The sequence below is a fragment of the Aspergillus uvarum genome, assembly GCF_003184745.1.
Source record: "Aspergillus uvarum CBS 121591 unplaced genomic scaffold BO82scaffold_54, whole genome shotgun sequence".
Classification (NCBI taxonomy): domain Eukaryota; kingdom Fungi; phylum Ascomycota; class Eurotiomycetes; order Eurotiales; family Aspergillaceae; genus Aspergillus; species Aspergillus uvarum.
In genome coordinates this window covers 24,761-45,832 of record NW_020291351.1, presented here as the reverse complement: position 1 = coordinate 45,832, position 21,072 = coordinate 24,761, and the positions used below count along the sequence as shown (strand labels likewise).

The window sequence follows — 21,072 nt, the reverse complement described above, 5'->3', positions numbered from 1 at the left end:
GGACCCTGCCGGACAGGCTGCGCGGCCACCCAATCAGGCCCCACCAGTTGGAGGCTGTCACACGCTAAAATCGACCAATTTCTGACTCGCACAGGGCACACCACATTCCTAAATGCCTGAGTTCGCATCCTGACTCCCTGATCATTATTAAGCCGAAATGACCAAGTCAACTACCGGCCACTCGGAGATTCCTGTCCTTCGCACCTACATCGATTCTGGGCCATCATTCGACAGTTCAAGATGTTACATTTTCCAGCGCCTGCCAACCTCCGTGGAAATACGCCTTCTCCAATGATTGAACCCGCCGGACCCGCTCCAAGACTGGCAGGATGCAGTGGAGGCATCCAGCTGGGGCGTAGTTAGCAGCCTTAGTGTCTTAATGTCTCCATCGCGGCTCAGTGGGATACTGATGCGCAATCCTGTCGAGCTCTCTCACTTGCAATTCGCTCAAACACTAATAATTCGGCAATGTTTGCTATGCCGGATCGCACCCGAAATTTTCTTTCTGAACGAGACTCCTACCTGTTGACGAAATAAGCAGGCCGGTTTTCACTGCCATGGCCGCCCATCACGATCCCCGTCAGCCGCCGCACGCAAATTCCCATCATGCTGACTTACGCGATTCAATCACGAATGACGAGAGTCGACTCCCACAGCAACCAGTGGGAAGCTCCGCACGAGCTAAGCCAATGATCCCCTGGGTGTATGACCTGGGACTTCACGTTCTTAGTGTTACGCTGGATGTCTTTTTTCGGGAGGTCTCGCCTCGCAACTCCTTCCGCGTCCCCAACAAAGGACCCGTCATCCTGGTGGCTGCGCCACACGCCAATCAATTCGTCGACTCGCTGGTCTTGATGCAGCTGATGAAGAAGCATGTTGACCGCCGTATCTCCTTCCTCATCGCGGAGAAATCACTGCACGAGCCCTACATTGGCACCATCGCGGGCGCCTTGGGGAATCTTCCCGTCACCCGCGCCATGGACCATGTCCGACCGGGCCAGGGGACCATCTACCTTCCCTCGCCCGAGAGGGATCCGACTCGCATCACTGGAGTTGACACTGACTTCACGGGGCCAGACTTCATGGTCGGAGGCAGCATCATCTTGCCCAAGATTGGCAAAGCAGTGCCAGAAAGCCAGTACATTGAGGAGATCGTAGGGCCGACTGAGCTCCGGCTTCGAGCCCCGTTCCAGACTCCACACGCCATGGCTCTGCTGACACCAGCGACGGGCAAAAGAACGAAATTCAAAGTAGCCCCGCACATTGATCAGAAACGCATGTTTGCCTCCGTCTGGCAAGAGTTGTCGCAGGGGGCGTGCATCGGCATCTTCCCGGAGGGCGGCAGCCATGACCGCTCGGACCTGCTGCCCTTGAAGGCGGGTGTAGCCATCATGGCCCTCGGAGCCCTATCTCAGGATCCAAACTGTGGTCTATCGATCATCCCTTGCGGCATGAACTACTTCCATGCCCATAAATTTCGATCGCGGGCGGTCATTGAGTTTGGCCACCCCATCGATGTTCATCCCGATCAGGTCAAGGCCTACGAAGCCGGGGGAGCACAGAAGCGCAATGCCATCGGCTCCCTGCTGGAGACGATTAACGATGGTCTCGCAGCGGTTACGCAGCCCAGCCCGGACCATGAGACCCTTCAATTGATCCAGGCCACCAGACGCCTGTATAAGCCGATCGGCAAGAAGCTTCCCTTGCCATTGGTGGTGCAGTGGAACCGGCGGCTACTCAAGGGGTACACAAGATACCGAGATGACCCGCGAGTGGTGCGACTCAAGAAGGCTGTCTTGGATTATAATGTCAAGCTTCGAGCGTTGGGCATTAAGGACCACCAGGTGGAATGGGGCAATATCACCGATCGCCCATGGCTGGTGGCCTTCGCTACGCTACTGTACCGGCTCGCGGGCTTGCTCGTGTTGAGCGTCGGCACCCTTCCTGGGTTACTTTTGTTCTGGCCAGTATTCGTGACAACCAAGGTGATTTCAGCTAAAAAGAAACGGCAGGCATTGGCAGCATCAGTGGTGAAGGTCCGGGCTCAAGACGTCGTTGCAAGCTGGAAGATCCTGGTGGCGCTTGGGTTCGTCCCGGCGCTGTACACTTGGTACACATCCTTGGTCTCCTTCTGGTTACGCTACGAGCGCTTTGGTGGCTATTATTCTGATCTCCTGCCCTGGTATATGCAGGTGCGGACCTACATCCCCGATACTGTCCCTCTGTGGCAGTTTGCGATCGGGTTCTTTGTTCTCCTGGTTGGGGTGTCGTTTGCCGCTCTCGAGATCGGAGACACAGGGATGGATATTTTGAAATCTTTGCCACCGTTGTTGATTGCTTTGGACCCACGATCATCAGGATCCCTGAGCCAACTTCGGGCGACCCGCAATGCTCTGGCGATTCAGGTACGCGAGGTGATTGATGACCTCGGAGAGGAAGCATTCCCCGGATTCGATGCCAGCAGCATCCATGGCGATACTCATCGTGAGGATGCTTACCTTTCTCAGCTCAAGCCGATCGCTAATCTCTGAATGCCACATTCTCTAAAATCCACCGTCTCTTGAATTTATTATATCCAATATTTCCAACACATTAACTCCATTCTTTTCTTTTCTTTTCTTTTTTTTTTTTGGCTACACAAAGTCCCACCCCAGCACGATCGGCTAGAGGTGGGCCTCAGGCCGCCCCACCCAGCATAGCCGCGTCCCACCTCTCCCTCGCATTCCAAATTGTCAATCCTTTCAAACCCAATAAACTATGTTAGCAAGCTTTGTCCAAGCACTCTTGGGGTTGAGATTGCACCCCCACTCCAGATATCGTGCGCTTGTTCTCGTCAAAATCCCCAAAATAGCCCGGCCCTGTCAACCCCAATTCCCCGTTTGGGGCTAGAATCTCTCGCGTGCTGGTGGAGCAATGCATGAGAGCCAGACTAGCGGGCTAGCGACTCAGACTAGGACCGGTGTCTGTCCAGCCATGTGCTTGAGCCTTGTAGCCTTGAATCTTGCAGGGATGCTATCCCAACACTTCCGCAATCGCTGATTAGTGTCAATTGGCTGGCCCGGGCCTGAATCGCGCGGGTGGAGCATGGTTTTCCTTGTCCACAGGAATGTGGGTATGTTGCGGGAAGGATGAGGTTTGATCACTTTTCATTCAGTGCCCTGTGGTTGTAGAATCGATCGACCAGTGAGGTGGTTTCACGATTTAGAGTCTTCACGGACGCTGTGGTGGACTGGTGGTTGATCTTTCCAGACGGAAAACGGTATGCTCTGCCAGTGTGGACGGATCTTTGAGCCCGGACGTTGCTGCGAGACAGTATATATAATATACATCGCGGACCGACCGTGCAGTACGCTTCCCACACAGCACGGAATTATTGCTTCTCGTTCCTTATGATAATGATTCTCATCACAATACAATACAAAAATGATCAGAATATTGTCCCATCTTGCGAAGAACTTATCATGCCACAAAGTACTAAGGGTTACATCCTCTGTGAACAACGGTGGACCCCAGCTAACTACACGTGGGGGTTGTTCGAGAAAAGGATCTAGTGCATCGGTGCAGCAATGCGAGCTCACTGGGCTACTAACCGAGGCTACTAACCGAGGCTACTAACCGATGGTTTAGTACAGATTCACAATTCATGTAGGCAATTTGCAGCATGTGGTTCTGCAGTACAGTTCTCCGTATGTACTGTTGTACATTTCTGCGATGAGACAAAGCAGATCGGGGGAGACGCAATGCCGAAAGCCGAGCCAGTCGAGATGACTAACCCTAGTGGGCTCCGGATTTCGGCAATTACTCGGCCCGACTTTTCTATCTATTTCCCTGTCATGCCTGCTATAACAGGGGATATAAAGGTAGTTATAATTTGCGAGATGGATGAGAGGTGTCTGCAAAGGTGTTGGTGATATTTAGTGGTTGCATGGAGTCACTCGAGATGGAAGCCGTCAATGGCCGAGTACTGTACTGTACCATGACGGCGGAAATTCCCGCCGGTCGAAGACTCGGCGAGTTGCTTTTTCCATGGATCGGAGACTTGAACACACTACGGACCTCCTCAGAGCCAGAAAAAAGTGCGTGAAGGATGCAACCAGGGCTAAACTACTGAGCCTCAAGCCTGAGTTTGGAGGTGGGGAGAGGAAGGAGGGCTAGGTATAGGGGATTGCAGGAATGCAGGAATACGGGCACAGGCGTGAGGGCGTGAGGGCGTGAGGGGGAGAACATTTTCTTGGGCTGCGGAGTAGGAACTGATGAGGGGTCAACGGTCAAGGATGGACTTCGCTGGATCTAACGAAGTTTCTGATCAGTCTAGAAGCAACTGGCCCGTTGAGGCCAGCGCAGCTTAGTTTGTCGCTCTGTCTGGTCAGGGACAAAAATGGGTTGGGAGAACGCCAAGACCGATCCTGGCCCTACAACAACAACACCACCACCACAACATCTCATCTCTCTCTATCAATCTCCCCTTCCGCTCGGTGTCGCCACGCCCTGCGTAGCTTCCCACTCGGTGCCACAGTCCTATTTTCCATTGTATCTGTTCTTGCTTCCTGTCAGTCTGACTTCTCCAGATTTGAGACTTTTCCGACCGTGGCAGTATGGAGACTTCCCAGTCTCAAGGGCCAGTCCCCGCGACCGACCCTGCCCAAAGTAAAGAGGCACCGCCGATCAAGGAATGTCCAGCCTCCGAGACAGACTCGAACATCAATCTGGTGAGCTATATTTAGAGTCGGTTGTTGGTTTTGACACAAACAAGCGTCAATTCTACTCCTCGACCTGCTATTGACACCTCCAGGTGACCTGGGACGGCGAAGATGACCCCGACAACCCGAAGAACTGGTCGTTCAAGATACGATGGAGGATGACAGCCATCGCCTCAACCTTCGCCTTCATCTCGCCCATCTCCACATCCATGACCGCTCCCGCCTTGGGAACTATCGCGAAAGACCTGCACATCCACCATGCCTTCGAGCAAACGATGAGCCTGTCGATCTTCCTCTTGGCCTACGCTTTCGGGCCCCTATTCTCCGCCCCAATGTCCGAGGTCTATGGGCGGCGCGTCATCTTGCAGGGGTTCAATCTGATCTATCTCGCCTTCAATACCGCGTGTGGATTTGCACAGACAGGGCCCCAGCTGATTGTCTGTCGCTTCTTTGCTGGGTTTGGTGGAAGGTGGGTTGTCCCATACCTTGCTCGGCCTCGCTTACAATGTCCATGATCTGATACGTCCACAGTGCAGCAAGTGTAATCGCCTCCGGGATTCTGGGTGACCTGTGGCGGAAAGAAGAACGAGGACTGTCCGTCAGTATCTACACTATGGTCACTTTGTTGGGACCGACCCTGGGCCCTCTGCTAGGCGGATTTATCACTCAATACAGCTCCTGGCGCTGGACCTTCTGGAGTGTGAGCATCGCCGATGGCATGTTTCAACTAATCGCCACCTTCTTCTTTCAAGAGACCTACGCTCCGGTCCTGCTGGGACGCAAAGCAGCCCGACTACGCCAGGAGACAGGCAACACTTCCCTCCGCACCAAATGGGAAGACGATGACCTGAGTCTGCGTAAGAAGTTGCAGGTGGCCTGCACTCGGCCGTATATCCTGCTGGCCACGCAGCCTATCTTCCAGGTGCTGACCCTGTACATCTCCTACCTCTTCGGGCTGGTCTACCTGGCGCTGGCGACCTTTGCCGAGCTCTGGACCACCGAGTACCACCAGTCGATCAGCATCGCCGGCTTGAACTATCTCGGGTTGGCCGTGGGGTACATCATTGGCACCCAATCCTGCGCCATGCTGATTGGCATCGTCTACCGCCGTTTGGTGGCGGGCAACAATGGCACCGCCCAGCCCGAGTTCCGCCTGCCGCTGCTGCTGCCAGGGGCCCTGATGGTCCCCGTCGGACTGCTATGGTATGGCTGGAGTGCGCAGCATCATTTGCATTGGATCATGCCGGATATCGGCATTGCGCTGTTTGCCATTGGGGTCAAGTATGGCACGCAGTGCACGCAGTTGTATGCTTTGGATGTGTATCCGACTTATGCTGCGTCGGCGAGTGCGGGGGCGCAGTCGTTGCGCTCGCTGGCGGGGTTCACTTTCCCGCTGTTTGCCCCGTATCTCTACGACAAGCTGCACTACGGCTGGGGGAATTCGGTGCTTGCGTTGGTCGGGTTCGTGATCGGGGTGCCCGCCCCGATTCTGTTGTGGATCTACGGTCCAGCGTTGCGGAGGAGAAGCCAGTACGCCACCGGGGTGTAGAGTTGAGTAACAGAATGAAATCGATACATACAATCATATATATACATACAGTACAATAGACGCACTAATGCCATATCCTCCTGGTCGTCTGTCTATGATTCAACTTCTAATCTTATTCTTGAAGAGAAAAACCAGCAGTTGTACTATGAACTTCCGTAAACATCATCATCAATCCCCATGAAGGACTGGCAGTACTTCAACCCTCGCAGCCGCTGCGCCTCGATCTGCTCCCACGTCCACTCACTTCCCACCTTGCCTGAAGGTGTGAACTCGAACTTTGCATCGGCGCTGCTCGCACTGGCCTTGTCCACCACAGCCACCGGCTTAGGAGGCACCTTCCCCCCGGCGGCGAGCAACCTCTCCACGGGCACCGTCAGTCTCCCCTTCTTCACACAGTACTTGCTCATGCCCACCGCCGCGACTACGTGGCTCCCATCCTTGTTCCGCTTGCCCGTCTTCACAAAGTGCGTCAGCACGTATATCCACTTCCGATCCCAGGCCACCACCTGCGACCGCATCTCGTACCGCTCAAACGGCTTGATCTCCTTCTTGAAACTGCAGTACACGCCGCCGAGGGCGATGAAGATCGGTGCCCGTTTCGGAGGCGGGCTCCCCGCTGCTGCGGCCTGGGCGGCGAGTTCGGCATCGATCTCCGCGCCCACTTTCTCGCGCCCGGGCCAATAGAAGTAGGCCATGGGCGTGATGCGCGAGGCGTCAAGGTCGGCGTAGTAGGTGCTGTTGGATTTATGGAAGTTGTAATCCGTCTCGAGCAAGGAGCAGTAGGAGGTGGTGGTGCCGACGGCGAAGATCGGGTGGGTTGGCTGGCCTTGCAGGTCGACGGGCGGGCTGGGGTTGCTGGGCGGGTGGGCGAGGTCGTAGAGGCCACGGATGAACCAGTAGACGAGACGAGCCTGGATGGATTTGGGTCAGTGGATTGCTATATGGCCTGCATTGTGTTTGTAGCCTCGCGTGTGGGCGTACCGTCCATGCGAAGGGGAGAGATTTCCAGTTCAGTACGGCAAATGCGACGAGGAAAACCTTGCTGGGTGCTAGAGAGCCGACTATACCGGCTACTTCGGTGGCTATCATGGTGGCTGTGTTGGCAAAATGCCGTGTTTTGGTGGAAATGGGTGCGGGACTTGGTGGATATGTGATGGGACAAGATACAATCTGGGCTGAATATAGTCTGGCTTCGACATCGAAGGAGTGAAAATCAGAAGGCCGAGCGTTGAGTTAGAAAAGGCCCTTGCCTCTATTTTCGTCTATCTTCGTCTCGTACGATTCCGTGACCGAGAGAAGGAATCATTTGGCCGTTCTTTGGTTGCAGGGAAAGGATTCGGGGATTGAAGGATTTGCGGATCACAGGATCCATCTCGCCAGATGCCACCCCAAACAGCCTTGCAGCGGTTGACATGACAGATGAAGCCTGCACGAAGTATCTCCCAGGAATGACGGATTGTGGGATGTTTTGTCCGTGAGATTGGGCTCAAGTCTTGTACATAACCTGCAACGCTCTCGAGTCCAATATTGGGGCCAGGATCTGCAGCGACAGGACTTGCTGATCGACTGACGCCAATTCTCGTCTCACAAATCTCAACATGACGCTGCAAGAAAAAGAAGTCCTGGCCGAGAGGAAAGAGCCTCCGGCTCAGCCACTGAGTGAGATTCATTGGTTCAAACGCCTGGAGTGGTTCCGAATGTTCATCATCTGGGGTATCCCTCTACTCGGGTTCATTGGAGCCACCCAGGTTGCCTTACACAAAAAGACGGCCATCCTCATGATCGTCTACTATTTCATCAGTGGGATCAGTCTTTCAGCAGGTGTGTCAGCACTTCCATTGTCCATTGACTGGGAGACCATGCAAAGCTAACCTACAGACAGGCTACCATCGGCTCTGGTCCCACCGCGCCTACACGGCGACAGCAGTAACACGGTTCTTCCTCGCTTTCTTCGCAGCATCCGTCGGCGAAGGCAATGCCTACACGTGGGCGCGTGACCATCGTGCTCACCACCGCTTCACGGATACGGATCAGGATCCGTACAGCGTGCACAAGGGCCTGTTCTATGCCCACTTTGGGTGGATCATCTTCACGCAGGACCGCAGCCTCACGGGGCGCACCGACGTGTCCGACCTCAAGAACGACAAGATCGTGATGTGGCAGCGGCGCAACTACATGTCGCTGTTTGTGCTCACCGCGTTCATCTTACCCACGGTCTTCGCGGGGTTGCTCTGGGGCGACTGGTGGGGCGGCCTGGTCTATGCAGGGGCCATCCGGATGTTCATTGTGCAACAAAGCACCTTCTTCATCAACTCCATCGCCCACAGTCTTGGGGATCAGACCTACTCCGACCGACACTCGCCGCGCGACAGCGTCATCACCTCCTTCCTGACCGGAGGCGAGGGCTACCACAACTACCACCACGAATTCCCCATGGACTACCGCAGCGGAGTGCGCTGGTACCACTACGATCCCCCGAAGTGGACGATCTACATTCTGTCCTTGTTCGGGATGACCTCCGACCTGAAGCAGTTCCCTGACAACGAGGTCAGCATGGGCGCGCATCAGCAGAAGATGAAGAAGTTGAACCGGGAGGGCAAGGGGATCAGCTGGGGGACCCCAGTGGATGACCTGCCGCTGCTGAGCTGGGCAGAGTATACCGAGAGAGCGAGCGGCGGTCACCATTTGATCTGTCTCAAGGGGGTGATCTACGATGTAGCTCCGTTCGTACATCAGCATCCGGGTGGCACCAAGATCATTCTTAGCTACGTGGGGAAAGACGCCACCGAGCAATTCTTTGGGGGAGTCTATGCCCACTCGAACGGAGCGGAGAACCTGCTTTGCGGAATGAGATATGCCCGGCTGGTGGAGGAGACAAAATAAGGAGGTGATTGGATCTGATTATGTTGAACGCCGTGCACGATTGTATGTTCGATGAGGTTGCGGTTGGTTTCTGTGTATCTGCCCTGCTTAGAAAAGACCGCGCTGGATGGAAAGAAACCATAGACATCAAGGCATCAGGTTTCGAATGGAGGTACTGAGGTGATGTAGCGGTCTAATGAACAGCAATTATCAGAATGATGTCAGTGAGATATTAGTGTGCCTTGGTTGTCAAGCATTTGCGTATCCCTTCACAGAAACAGTCGATTCTCCTATGCAATTAGAATTCACACCTTTTCATTTGCCTCTCGAGACCCTGCTACTGTTGTGCCCTTGTTCTGCGGGCCGGCTTGCCCGCAATACCCGCATGGAGGTGTCTGCCCGTTGTGGGGCCATGCGCGATATTCTCTCCGAGTTTAGACGCTCGAGAACTTTCCGTGCTGCACCAACTTCCCTAACTAACTAGGTTATTCTGGATGACGCAAGGACCAAGTTCGTCTTAGAACGGTTTATATATATGATCCCACGAGTTCAGAGTGGAAGGCTATTCTATGTGTGACATCTCTCCCCGGAAGCACGATCACCACCTCTTGTTACCCGACATCTGCTCAATTTAGGTGGAGCCAAGCATGGATTTTGCAGTTGCGAGATCGGTAGCACAGGGTGCCCTGCTGAGTCCCGTGAGTCAGGTCAGTCACCTCCTAGTGAAGCCGACTAACGGTCTGCTGGGATGGCGGATTAACAGTTCTTCTAGGGATCCGATATCAGCAGAAGTCTCGCGAGCACACCGTCTGACACACATTCGCAAATATCGTGCTTGTCAGAGACGGTGTTACAACCGCTACGTATAAGCTCGGAATGTGCTCACAGCAAAGGAACTACAAACCGAGGCAATGTGCCGAGCTGCACATCATGCCACCCCCACGGTTCGGAGCAACGAAGCTCAAAAAATATTCGAAAAACAGCTCCAGTATGAGGCCTCCTTCCTGTATCACGATACGGTCTAAACTATACTGACAGTATCACAGCCCACTGCGTCACGACCGCGCAGCCCGTCCACCCTCACTCCGCGCGAATTGGAGAAGAGCTTCCGGGTTTTATCCTGCCACCACCGGAAACTACAGCAGAAACACGCCGACCTGATGAAGGCACACCAAGAGAAAGACGAGGAGATTACACGCCTGAATGCTAAGGTCTGTGCGTTGGAAAGCGAGCTCTACCTGACGCGACTCGCGTACAGCGATGATTTGGCCGTTGATCCCCTCCAGACCTCGTTGAATCAGTATGATATCCGGCCGAAGAGGGAAGCAATCTCTTGCGATGTTGCGCTGAGTGCTCCAGAGCCATGCTGAGCCGCTGGACCTTTGAGGTGACCTGTAGCCCACCTCAAACACGCATGGGTTGTTGTTTGATTTGTGAACAGTGCCAAGAGGCTGTGTGCCGCGGAGGGCTGTCGGTGCCTCGGCTATCCAGAGGGAGCGAAAGAGAATGCTACCGAGCAAGGCCGATCCAACCCCGAGCAAATCCCGAATAGTCTCACACAGCAAGCAAGATAAGGTCCAAGTTCGGCCAGGTGATGGACTCCTGCGCTGCCTCGGCAAGGTGGTGGGTTTCGCGGATGGGCCTATAATAAATAACGAGCCCACGAGTCCACACCGCCCATGATCGGGTCGTTCACGATCCAATGAGGCTCAATTCACGAGGAAAGCTTGCGAAGAACATTAGTGGACGGTCGCATTCTTCGCCAGGAAGGGCTGGGGATAGCTCCATAGGTCCATCCAACAATAGCGGGGGAAGAAAGATGAAATATTCAATCGCGGTTTATATACATAACAGCTTTGCGTCTATCCTTCCGGTCTTGAATTACATGCCGCCTCCTCCGCTGGACCTACTCCACAAACAGCTCAAGCAGTTAAGGGCTTTTGTGCGGTCACCACCAAGAAATCGAAAATGGGGTGGACCGCTCCCTTTAGAGCCTCAGCCCGGACCCCGGCGTTCAGAGCATCGACATCTTCCTGCGTCCAGCCCAGCACATCGATGAAGAGCTGCGCGGTGAACCCCTCGACCCCCTCGATGAAATTGACCCGCATAAAGCTCCCACATTCCTTCAACCGCGCATCCTTGGGCCACGGTCCAATGGGAAGTTTAAATTCGTGCTTCTGTACGTTGGTGAAGCCCGCCTCGCGGACCCAACCCTCAAAGGAGGGAGCCGGGTCCAGGGTCTGCCCGATTTTGTCCCCGGCCTCGATGAGCCCCTCCATCATCTTCACCATCCAGCTATCGGGTTTTAGACTCCCATCCTCGGAATACAGCGTGTTGGCCGATTCCTGAAGTTCCAGCCAACCCCCGGGCGCCAGATTGTCATAGCACTGCTGGATCAGCCGGGGCCAGTCGCGGATGGACCCGGCCATGTAGCGACAGTGGATGTAGTCGTAGGGCTTGTTCCCCACCCAGTCCTTCTCGATGTCGTCGACGACGAAATGCACGTTGGGTGGCACCCAGGCGGGCTGAATGGGACTCAGGTCATTGCCCACAATCTTGGCGATGGTCGGGTTCTCGTCGCCCATCTGGATCGCCCACACGCCCGTGCCCGTGCCGATGTCGAGCATCCGCAGTCCACTGGGGTCGATGGGCGCCAGGTACAGGCGTTGGCTCAGCAGTCGGTAGAAGACATGGTGGATCATGTCCAGCCGGTCCTGTTCCGGCTGATCGTTGGGAAATGGGTAGCTGCCCGATTGATAGGCGTGATACCGCCGTCCATGCCGGTATTCATACTTCAGCACGCTCGAGCTTAGCGAGGTGGTTGAGGAGGAGGACTCATTTCCCTCTCCAGCCCCCGAATGCTCCTCCTTCATGTCCACTTCGATGGGACTGGCAGTTGCACGATGAGCCATGGCGGTCAATGATTCCTGTATCGACCTTTATTTTCTGATTCGTTTCTGAATTCTATTCCCTTTTCAGTGTTTATCCGTTTATCCGCCCCCTTTTTATTCCTGAGAAGTTCAGTAGAGAGAGAGCCCACGTTGAGTGAAACTTTGGGCCAAGGGATTTAGCATCATGCCATGAATCTTGCCACGTGCCGGGTGGAATGTGGAATCAGTACGGACATCGGTCTTTTCCGGACCGATGCTAGAGCATAGACTATGTAGGATGCAGTTAGTAAGTACTGTACTAAGTACTTTAGTAGCTCAACTTTCGTACTACTACTCCAGGCTAAGTCAATGCTGGCGGTGAGAACTTGCTGTCTTGGCAGTCTAGTTTCTAATTTCTCGTTTAATTTATTAAATGGTTCTGCCTGATCTTCAGATCTTGATATCTATTGTACTATACTACACGTAGGTATTGTTTGCCACCGTATACTCACTATAGGGCCCATCTTCTAGCAATAGCAGAAAATAAGCAACAACATGCCCGGGCCCAAACCTACCAGCAGTTATTCACTTTTCCACCCCCCACCGCCTTTTACTAACTGCACTTGCTCCCAACGCTGAACGTACCAATAACAGAACCCATACGAGACATCGAGGAGCAGGAACACCGCCAGACTCCACAGCACCAGGGGACGGTTCAGCCACGCAAATGACTCCGGCCAGTACCGCCACCGCAGCCCAGCGAAGACCACCGTGCAACAGGACCCGAGGAAGCGAGAGAGCCTGAGCCTGTCAGTACGTCGCTGCCAGACCGCATGGGCAAATCCGTGACGGCAATGGTGCTTACCACAGGGTATACGAGGCGCCGCGAACACTGCCTCGGCTGATCAACTGGCAGAGCGCACCAGCACTCAGCGCCAGCTGGCAGAAGACCGCCCCCCAGGAGTAGGCCAGGGACGGGCTAATCTCGCGCGACAGGGCCAGGAATCCGGTCAGGAAGACCATGATGCCGATGAGGAAGATGAGCGGGAGGTTGCGCTGGACGAGCAGCGCATGGTCCCATTCGTTGGGGGCGTGTTTGATGGCGGCGTAGATGATGGCGAAGTTGACGGCCAGGCCCACGAGGAAGACTCCCTGTTCAAGGAGGCTTTTCGAGGGGTAAATCAGCCCGAACACGGCTTCCCAGGCAATGTTGGCGCAGAGAGGTATGATTGCCATCGCATAGGTCTTGTCGCGGAAGGAGACGTGCACCATGCCGATGTAGTTGACTGTCCAGCCTAGCCCCATCCCGAGGACGAAGAGGTCCGCGATGGGTTTGACGCCGTGGTAGGCTTCCGGCGCCTTAGTCACATCGAAACCGTCCATGCTGAATATCTTAGGTGAGGGTGATATGCTTGTTTCCGCAACGCTTGGGTCTACTTCGAGTGGAAGAGCTGGGCCGGCGGTCATCAGCCTTTTAAATATATTGGCCCATCTTACAGTGCCATCTGCAGCAGATATCATGTGCAGCCTCTCTCAGAGATCAGGGATCAGGGATCTGGCGAAGGACGTTATCCAGTTCTGACTAACAACGTGGCAGGATAGAGAAACAAGCTGAATATATTGTCTAGGAAACAAAGCCCAGTCAAAGTGGGCGTTCCATTGTCAGCTCCGGGCCATGTTGTGAAAGGTCCCTCAGAAACGCCCAAACAAACATGACTAAGATGACGATGATATCCCTCAGCTCGTGTTTGGGCTGGAAAAGCGAAGTGCAGTGACTTTTTCCGGGTGTACTGGTGTCACAAACCTCGTAAAGATGCTGTCCGACACGCCGTCAATGTGAGACGCCATGGAACGGTTGCAAGCTCACTGTGCAAATCACTGTAATAGAACCCCTTTACTCTCTTGCTAGTGTGTGGTTATGAAAGTCGACATATGTGGGAGTCAGCTTTGCTCTTTCCACCTATGCGATGACCTCCGAACGCGAGTGGATCGAGATCGAGGAAGAAAAAAACTCGCATCAACAATGGCAAGCTGACATGGATCAGGTCACTAGGCTAAGACGCAACGCAGCCTGCTTTGGGTTCTGAAATTGTTTGATCTCTACAAGACTTCTGGTAACTACATTTATGTCGACACAGAGAACGTGTATGCTGTATGCTGTATCCTATCCGATATCTTTTATTTCTCCCCTCCCCCTAGGTTCATCGCGGCACTGACGCAGGCGAGGTGACTGAATGCTTGCGGCATGTTACCAATCTGCTCCCCGGATGAGGCTACCTCTTCCGAGAACATGCCCAGGTGGTTTGCAAATGACAGAATACTGTCGAACTGTGAAGTGGCCGTTCTCCGCAGCTGCTTGAAGAATTGATTATGAGGCAGATACTCCTTAGATCGGGCAGCCTGGATGTACAGCGCGGCCGGATTAGATGACGAGCGGAAGGCAGAAGCAAACATCAGGAAGGTGGTACGTACGCGCATCATCGCTTCAACAAGCCAAAAGGTCACCATCAAGAATGCACCCTCGTTTCCCCCAACTCCTATTGTGCATGTCAGTACCGCAGTGAGACCCGTACGCACTGAATGGATACACTCACCATCATCAATTTTTCCAGTGTCGTATCGCGATACCATGTTGGCTACACTCAATCCTCCCCGGGCCGGAGGCTCCATGATCTTCTGAATCGTGCTCAAGAGACGAGGGTCGTTTGGAGCGATGAAGAAGACGAGCGGAGCAATGAGCACCGCCGCATCCAATGCATCTCGGTTCTCGTAGCTCATGCAGAAGAATCCTTTTTCCGCGTTGTACCCCTTGGTCATGATCTCGTCGTACAAGTCGTCTCGCTCCTGTACCCACCGGGCGCGTCCGGGACAGGGTAAATTCGAGCGTTTCTCCGCCAGTCGAATGCCGCGGTCGAGCGCGACCCACAGCATAATCTTGGAATAAACAAAGTTCTGCGGAGATCCGCGGACTTCCCAGATGGACTGATCGGGTTGATGGCGAACCTCAATCACGAAGTCGACCATGCGACGGATCGCAAGCCAGTGGTCGTAGGAGATGTCGGCGGCATGCTTGTTGTATAGGTAGATGCTGTCCATCAGCTCCCCGTAAATGTCGAGCTGGATATGGGTGGCCGCCCCGTTGCCAATTCGGACCGGTCGGCTTCCCCGATATCCCTCAAGATGATCAAGTTCCATCTCGGGGATTTCCCGTTCGCCGTGAATGGTGACCATGATGGGCAAGAACGGATCCCCGGGCTTGGCGCTCTGGGACAGGGGGGGAAAAATGCGATCGAAGATGAAGTTGATGTACGATTCTGCCTCCTCGGGGTAGCCGTTCTTCAAAAAGACGTAGACCGTGAAAGCCGCGTCGCGCACCCACGAGTAGCGATAGTCCCAATTGCGACTGCCCCCAATGTGCTCGGGGAGGGAAAACGTCGGTGCCGCCACGATTGCGCCGGTGGGTTTGTAGGTGAGTAGTTTGAGCACCAACAAGCTTCGCTCCACTTGTTCGCGGTAATGTCCACGGAAAGTACATTTGCTGGTCCAGTCGGACCAGAAGTCGCCCGTCGTGCGCTCCATCCGTCTCAGCTCCGGGGCCAACACCAAGGCACTGGAGGTGATTGCCTCCTGATCATGAAGGAGGACTGTGATCGACTGGCCTTCTCTTAAGGTGACCTTGCCGACCAAACCAGGACCCAGGTGACCCGGTCGCTCCGTCAGTTGAAGTTCCGGCCTCAATCGCGCGTCCGCGGCCAATTCCCCCGCATCCACCAGCAGACTGACCTCGAGTCGCTGGGCTGCGGACTGAAAGTGGGCCCGATGAACCCCATCTCCCCGCGACAACTGAGCGGCGTGAGAGTCCCGGGCATAGTTGAAGGCGGGAAAGAGCTCGATCTCGATGTCCATCTCGCCCCGCACACATTCCGCCTTGCGGATCAGACCGGAACGACACGCATGCTGGGGTTGACCGGCGAGATTGGGCTGATTGCAATGGCACCATTCGGGCAGCTCTTGACTTCCCACGACAGGCGACTTGGGCTTGGTGATGGGGAAATAGTCGAGGATATTGATGACCCCCTCATCATGGATCCAACGGGTCTCGAGCATATTGGTGTAGGGGCGATAGCGCTGCTTGCTTAAGGGGTTGTGCAGCCCACGACTGGGAGTGATGGAGAAGTGGCCGCCCTTGGTTTTGTCGAGAATGCGACAGAAGATGGAGGGCGAATCAAAGACCGGCCAGCACATGGAGTCGATGCTGCCATTCTTGCTGACCAGGGCACAGGTGTGCATGTCGCCCACCAGGCCATAATCTTCGAGGCCACAATATTCTTTGTCGCCTTGCATGTGACCTGGGGGGTTTTGCTGGTGGCGATGATGATGATGATGATGATGATGATGAAGAAGAAGTGAATCGTATCTGAGCAATGGAGAGAGGTGAAGTTGTAATGGGATGGGGGATTGGGGGGTGGGGGAGGGAGAGAGAGAGACAGAGAGAAAGAAGGAAGGAAGGAGGAGTGACGTCACCACCCCGTATTCCCCAATTTCCCTTCCCCTCTAGATTTCCCCCACAAACAAACAAACAAATAATCAATCAATCAACTACTGCTACTGATGCTGCTGCTGCTGCTGCTGACTTACCCGTTATTTATCACTTAACGTACTTATTGATTGCACATACACTGCTGTAGTGGGTGGTTTTCCAATCCACCCGGACCAACCATCTAATATTTGTCTGCACCCCCATCCCCCGATAACCTCGCTTGGACCTCTTCTTGCACCTGCTTGATAATGGTGGGGGCACCCTGCACCTCGTGGATTAAGCCAATGGATGCTCCAGCGTAGGTGGCCAGTCGACCAGCTGGCCCCCAGCCACTGTCGCCCGCCTGGAGGGCTTGATCGTGAAGTGCCTTCAGCTCCTCGAACGGGCGCCCCTGCTGATGTTCGATGAAGGACTGGTTGATGATGGTTCGGGGGCTGTACTCCGCTGGCCAGCCCATCGTGCCACGTAGATGGTTGTACAGCAAGGTCTTGGTTGTCGAGGTGGCCCCGTCGCTGGCGCGCACAATTGCCTGCTGGTATCCGGCACTGATGCGGGCTTCTTCAGCGGCCAGGAATCGGGTCCCCATCACCACCCCGGACGCTCCTAGACAGAGAGCCGCCGCAGCACCGCGCCCATCCGCAATGCCTCCCGCTGCGAAGAGAGGGATCCGACCGGCCACCAAATCGGCGACCTCGGGGAGAAGCGTGATCAACCCTAGTCCATCGTGGGCCCGACCGTGGCCTCCTGCCTCCGCCCCCTGTACGACAATCACGTCGGGCAATTCCTGGCCTCGCAGCAGCTCCCTGGCCTCCGCCAGAGTCCCGATCTGAATCCAGATCTGGGTTTGAGCGGAGACGGTGCGAATCCGACGCGACCATAGATCGTAGTCGCGTTGCGGGTCGCGAGGGGCGTATAACCAAGCGGCACACGGTTTGAATTGCTCAATCGCGGCGATGGCAATCTCCTGATCGTCACTCCACAGCTGAAACCCCACGCCGATGGGAAGCAGGGAACTCTCGGACCATGGCTGATGTTGCAGGGCTTTGACACGGTCGGAAGTGTCTTGCAAATCGGACAGCATCTCGTGGGTTTTCACTCGAGGGCCTAGAAAGCCGAGGCCGCCCGCTTGTGAGACGCTGACCGCCAACGCCGGGCCTGCCATCACCCGCATTGGCGCGCTGACCACCCAGGGGCTTTTCACCCAGGGATAGGCGCGGGCGAGGGTGGTTGTAAGTCGATACTGGCGGGCCATGGTGAGTGTACGGAATAGTCTGCGCAGTGGTGCCAAAAGTTGGAAATATAGGTTCAAGGGAGGATCATGCCCGGAAGATGACGTTCCCCCTTGTGCGGGTATTGCGGAGTTTGCGGAGTTGGGCCTCCCACCAATCGAAAATCCTCCCTGGTGCCGCCCCACCCGCAGTCTTGCCGCAAAGTACTGTACAGTACAGTACCACAGTACTAGGTACATAGGTGCATGGCTTGACAGAGCATTTTAACTTATGTGTTTTCTTGTTTCACAGAGACCCGAGTTCATTGCCATATACATGGTAAGATCATTCCCAAGAGCCCGGGCAGAACGATTTCAGCGGGCGATTGGTGATTGTAGGCTCTTCGGGTCGGACGCAGCCTTGCCCAGATACCACTACATAAACTCATCTGCTACTAACTTATCTACGCTACCGTTTGGCGGGCAAGGACTACTTACTCCCCCTATCATGAATCCACAAGACCAGCCCTCCTTGACTCTGACCTGGGGTATTCTCTCAACCGGTCGAATCGCAGAAAGTGGGTGCCCGTCTCAATTTCCTCTAAGATGGAAAATACAGGCTGATCCATGGTCGTAGAGTTCGCCCTCGATCTTCTCCACCCACGCCCTTGCTCACCTATCAACCACACCCTGACTGGCGTGGCATCCTCCACCTCTCTCTCCACCGCTTGCGCTTTCCTGGACAAAATTCAGGCGCCAAAACACGTTATCCCGTATGGCTCCTACTCCGCCCTTCTATCGACCCCATGTGAGGCGGTCTACGTCGCTACGCCACATTCCCACCACTACCAGAATGCCATGATGGCCCTCGAAGCCGGAAAGCATGTTCTGATCGAGAAGCCAATTACCGTCAATGCGGAACAATGCAACGCCCTCGTGAACACAGCCGCGGCGAAGCGGTTGTTCGTGATGGAGGGCTTGTGGACGCGATTCCAACCCATCGGCTATGCATTCCGCGAGGTCCTCGGCGAGGTTGGGAAGGTTAATCGGGTGTGGGCCGACAATGGGATGGGGATGGAGGTTGAACGTCATTTCCCGACGGGGGATCGACTGGTGACGTTGGACTTGGCTGGAGGGGGATTGCTGGATTGTAGGTGTTCAGCCCGAACACACGCGGGAGGCTGGGTCCATGCTAACACTGGTCGGGTTTGCTGCTTCTAGTGGGGATCTACTCCCTGAACTGGGTATTGCAGGCGCTGGGCCCACGGAGAGACTATGCACCGCGCTCGGTGGCCTCAGCAATGACCAAGAACCGAAGCACCGGGGTCGACGAGACGACAACCATTCTGCTACGATTCTCGACCGAGAAAGACGACCAAGAGATTCACGCCATCGTCGCCTCGTCTCTTCGCTGTGCGACCGATGCAGATGGCAGTACACCCTGCGTCCGTGTGCAAGGCGACAAAGGGGAGATCCAAGTCTTTGGCTGGCCATGGCGACCGTTGAGACTACGGGTTGTGGCAAGAGAACAAGGATTTGGTAGTACGGGCATGGTGGGGAAAGAGATTCTCAACCATATGCCAGACCAGGTCTATGGTTTAGCATATGAAGCAGATGAGGTGGCGAGATGTGTACGGAGTGGGAGATTGGAGAGTGAGATCATGAGCTGGAAAGAGAGCCTGGCCACCATGAAGATTATGGACCAGGTCAGAAAGGAGAATGGATTGTGGTTTGGGGAAGAGCTGGAGAGTGTGCTGTACCCTTTGGCGCTGTAGCCAGCCTTGTATTCTCCGGTGTTACATCCTCCAGTCCTGTCATCCACTTATTGTCAAGCAAGGATGTTTGGAAGGTTTCAAGGGTACTTACGGTACATTGTCAAACCGCCCAGGGCTAGAAAAAAGCAAGGGTTTGCCGTCGCTTACGCAATGGTACAACCAGCCCCGGAACAAGAAAAAAAGGAACAAATCTCTCATGGTCATCGAAGCCATAGCTTGTGAGTGGACACTAACACATGATGGAAGACTCGCCATAAAGCCGAGTATGATTCCAAGTGCTTGGTCAGGTTTGCAAAACTGGAAGGACGCTTCTGCACTCATGGCTGCTCGAATCCCGACCACTAAACCCACTATCCTCGGCACCGAACTTGCACTTATCAAAGAAGCCCTTACGCTCTCCAATCTAAACGGCAAAGGAAAATACACCCGTCTCTGCGAGCAGTGGCTGGAGACGTTCATGCCCACCGACTCAAAGGGGAAAGCATTTGTTCTTTCATCGTGCACCTCCGCTCTCGAACTGGCCGCCATCCTTGCCAACATCCAACCCGGAGATGAAATCATCGTTCCCAGCTACACTTATGTGTCGACTGTAAATTCTTTTGTTCTCCGTGGTGCGGTGCCCGTCTTCGTGAGCCTGGACAGTCGAACCATGAACATCGATGCACGCGTGATCGAGGCCGCAATCACGTCCAAGACACGCGTCCTCGTTCCAGTACACTATGGGGGCATCGCGGCCGATATGGACCCCATCATGGACATTGCCCGGCGATACGGGTTACTGGTAGTGGAGGATGCTGCCATGGCATGCACGTCACTCTACAAAGGCCGCATGCTCGGTACTATCGGCCATATAGGATGCATCAGCTTCCAGGAAAAGAAAAACTTCACCGCAGGTGGCCAGGGCGGCGCTTTGCTTGTCAATGACCCTTCGTTCATTGACCGTGCGAGGATTGTCTATGAGCACGGTACAAATCGCGGCCAGGTCGATCGGTACCAATGGTTGGATCTGGGCATCAACGCTACTTTGTCCGAAGTACAGGCTGCATTCCTCTACGCCCAACTCCAGGCCGCAGATACCATCAATGCTTCGAGACTCAAGCTTTGGCAGAGGTATCACTCCGCGCTCCGGCCACTGGTGGAGAAGGGATACTTGATTCTGCCGACAATTCCGGGAAATACGACACATAATGGCAATGTATTTTGGATCAGGCTCGTAGACGCACGAAGAAGAAGGCAAATGATAGAATTCTTGAATCTGAGAGGGATTCAGGCACACCCGCAGTTTATGCCGTTGCATTCATCCCCTATGGGTCTGGTGACAGGGAGGTTCAGCGGTGATGGTCAGAGCACCGAGATGGTCGTAGCACAGATCCTCCTGTTGCCGCTTTTTGTGGGACTGTCAGACGGAGAGCAGGAGCGCGTCATCGAGGGTGTTTTTGCATTCTGGACAGAAATCCGACCGTCGTGAGGTATTTGGTTAGCTCTATCCAGGGATGGATAACAAAGTGGAGGCGTGGGAACGTGAGTTAATCTGCACGCCTGTGACGAGTATTAGTATTAGAACCCAAC

At 54.7% G+C, this 21,072-nt stretch overlaps 10 protein-coding genes across 10 annotated transcripts; 5 read left to right on the top strand and 5 right to left on the bottom strand.

Annotated features, from left to right (window-relative positions):
* Positions 1 to 689: 689 nt before the first annotated feature.
* Positions 690 to 2,531, top strand: BO82DRAFT_290880 (uncharacterized protein; the record flags this gene model as incomplete). The annotated part of the gene is made up of 1 exon (XM_025631705.1): positions 690 to 2,531. One exon carries the CDS (start codon positions 690 to 692, stop codon positions 2,529 to 2,531), a length of 1,842 nt encoding a protein of 613 aa, XP_025488788.1.
* Positions 2,532 to 5,230: 2,699 nt separating this feature from the next.
* On the top strand, positions 5,231 to 6,339 carry BO82DRAFT_357148 (MFS general substrate transporter). The gene has a single exon (XM_025635937.1). It carries the CDS (start codon positions 5,314 to 5,316, stop codon positions 6,247 to 6,249), a length of 936 nt encoding a protein of 311 aa, XP_025488787.1. The 5' UTR covers positions 5,231 to 5,313; the 3' UTR covers positions 6,250 to 6,339.
* Positions 6,340 to 6,392: 53 nt separating this feature from the next.
* Positions 6,393 to 7,338, bottom strand: BO82DRAFT_434825 (uncharacterized protein; the record flags this gene model as incomplete). Its single annotated transcript, XM_025640971.1, has 2 exons — positions 6,393 to 7,160; positions 7,231 to 7,338. The coding sequence occupies 2 exons, from the start codon at positions 7,336 to 7,338 to the stop codon at positions 6,393 to 6,395; spliced, it is 876 nt and encodes a 291-aa protein (XP_025488786.1).
* A 509-nt stretch (positions 7,339 to 7,847) lies between these two features.
* On the top strand, positions 7,848 to 9,379 carry BO82DRAFT_385716 (acyl-CoA desaturase; the record flags this gene model as incomplete). The annotated part of the gene is made up of 2 exons (XM_025638197.1): positions 7,848 to 8,070; positions 8,132 to 9,379. 2 exons carry the CDS (start codon positions 7,848 to 7,850, stop codon positions 9,130 to 9,132), a joined length of 1,224 nt encoding a protein of 407 aa, XP_025488785.1. The 3' UTR covers positions 9,133 to 9,379.
* A 286-nt stretch (positions 9,380 to 9,665) lies between these two features.
* Positions 9,666 to 12,168, bottom strand: BO82DRAFT_385715 (class I SAM-dependent methyltransferase). The gene is made up of 3 exons (XM_025638196.1): positions 11,064 to 12,168; positions 10,670 to 10,722; positions 9,666 to 9,733 (listed from the first exon to the last, which is right to left on the bottom strand). Exons 1-3 carry the CDS (start codon positions 12,021 to 12,023, stop codon positions 9,679 to 9,681), a joined length of 1,068 nt encoding a protein of 355 aa, XP_025488784.1. The 5' UTR covers positions 12,024 to 12,168; the 3' UTR covers positions 9,666 to 9,678.
* A 394-nt stretch (positions 12,169 to 12,562) lies between these two features.
* Positions 12,563 to 13,364, bottom strand: BO82DRAFT_290727 (uncharacterized protein; the record flags this gene model as incomplete). Its single annotated transcript, XM_025631699.1, has 2 exons — positions 12,563 to 12,782; positions 12,847 to 13,364. 2 exons carry the CDS (start codon positions 13,362 to 13,364, stop codon positions 12,563 to 12,565), a joined length of 738 nt encoding a protein of 245 aa, XP_025488783.1.
* Positions 13,365 to 14,020: 656 nt separating this feature from the next.
* BO82DRAFT_357146 (glycoside hydrolase family 15 protein) lies at positions 14,021 to 16,432 on the bottom strand. The gene has a single exon (XM_025635936.1). It carries the CDS (start codon positions 16,269 to 16,271, stop codon positions 14,160 to 14,162), a length of 2,112 nt encoding a protein of 703 aa, XP_025488782.1. The 5' UTR covers positions 16,272 to 16,432; the 3' UTR covers positions 14,021 to 14,159.
* Positions 16,433 to 16,541: 109 nt separating this feature from the next.
* Positions 16,542 to 17,805, bottom strand: BO82DRAFT_357145 (nitronate monooxygenase). The gene has a single exon (XM_025635935.1). The coding sequence runs from the start codon at positions 17,771 to 17,773 to the stop codon at positions 16,703 to 16,705; it is 1,071 nt and encodes a 356-aa protein (XP_025488781.1). The 5' UTR covers positions 17,774 to 17,805; the 3' UTR covers positions 16,542 to 16,702.
* A 431-nt stretch (positions 17,806 to 18,236) lies between these two features.
* Positions 18,237 to 19,550, top strand: BO82DRAFT_385711 (Gfo/Idh/MocA family protein; the record flags this gene model as incomplete). The annotated part of the gene is made up of 3 exons (XM_025638195.1): positions 18,237 to 18,306; positions 18,366 to 18,878; positions 18,950 to 19,550. The coding sequence occupies 3 exons, from the start codon at positions 18,237 to 18,239 to the stop codon at positions 19,501 to 19,503; spliced, it is 1,137 nt and encodes a 378-aa protein (XP_025488780.1). The 3' UTR covers positions 19,504 to 19,550.
* Positions 19,551 to 19,822: 272 nt separating this feature from the next.
* Positions 19,823 to 20,971, top strand: BO82DRAFT_342139 (putative pyridoxal phosphate-dependent enzyme; the record flags this gene model as incomplete). The annotated part of the gene is made up of 1 exon (XM_025633571.1): positions 19,823 to 20,971. The coding sequence occupies one exon, from the start codon at positions 19,823 to 19,825 to the stop codon at positions 20,969 to 20,971; it is 1,149 nt and encodes a 382-aa protein (XP_025488779.1).
* Positions 20,972 to 21,072: the final 101 nt, after the last annotated feature.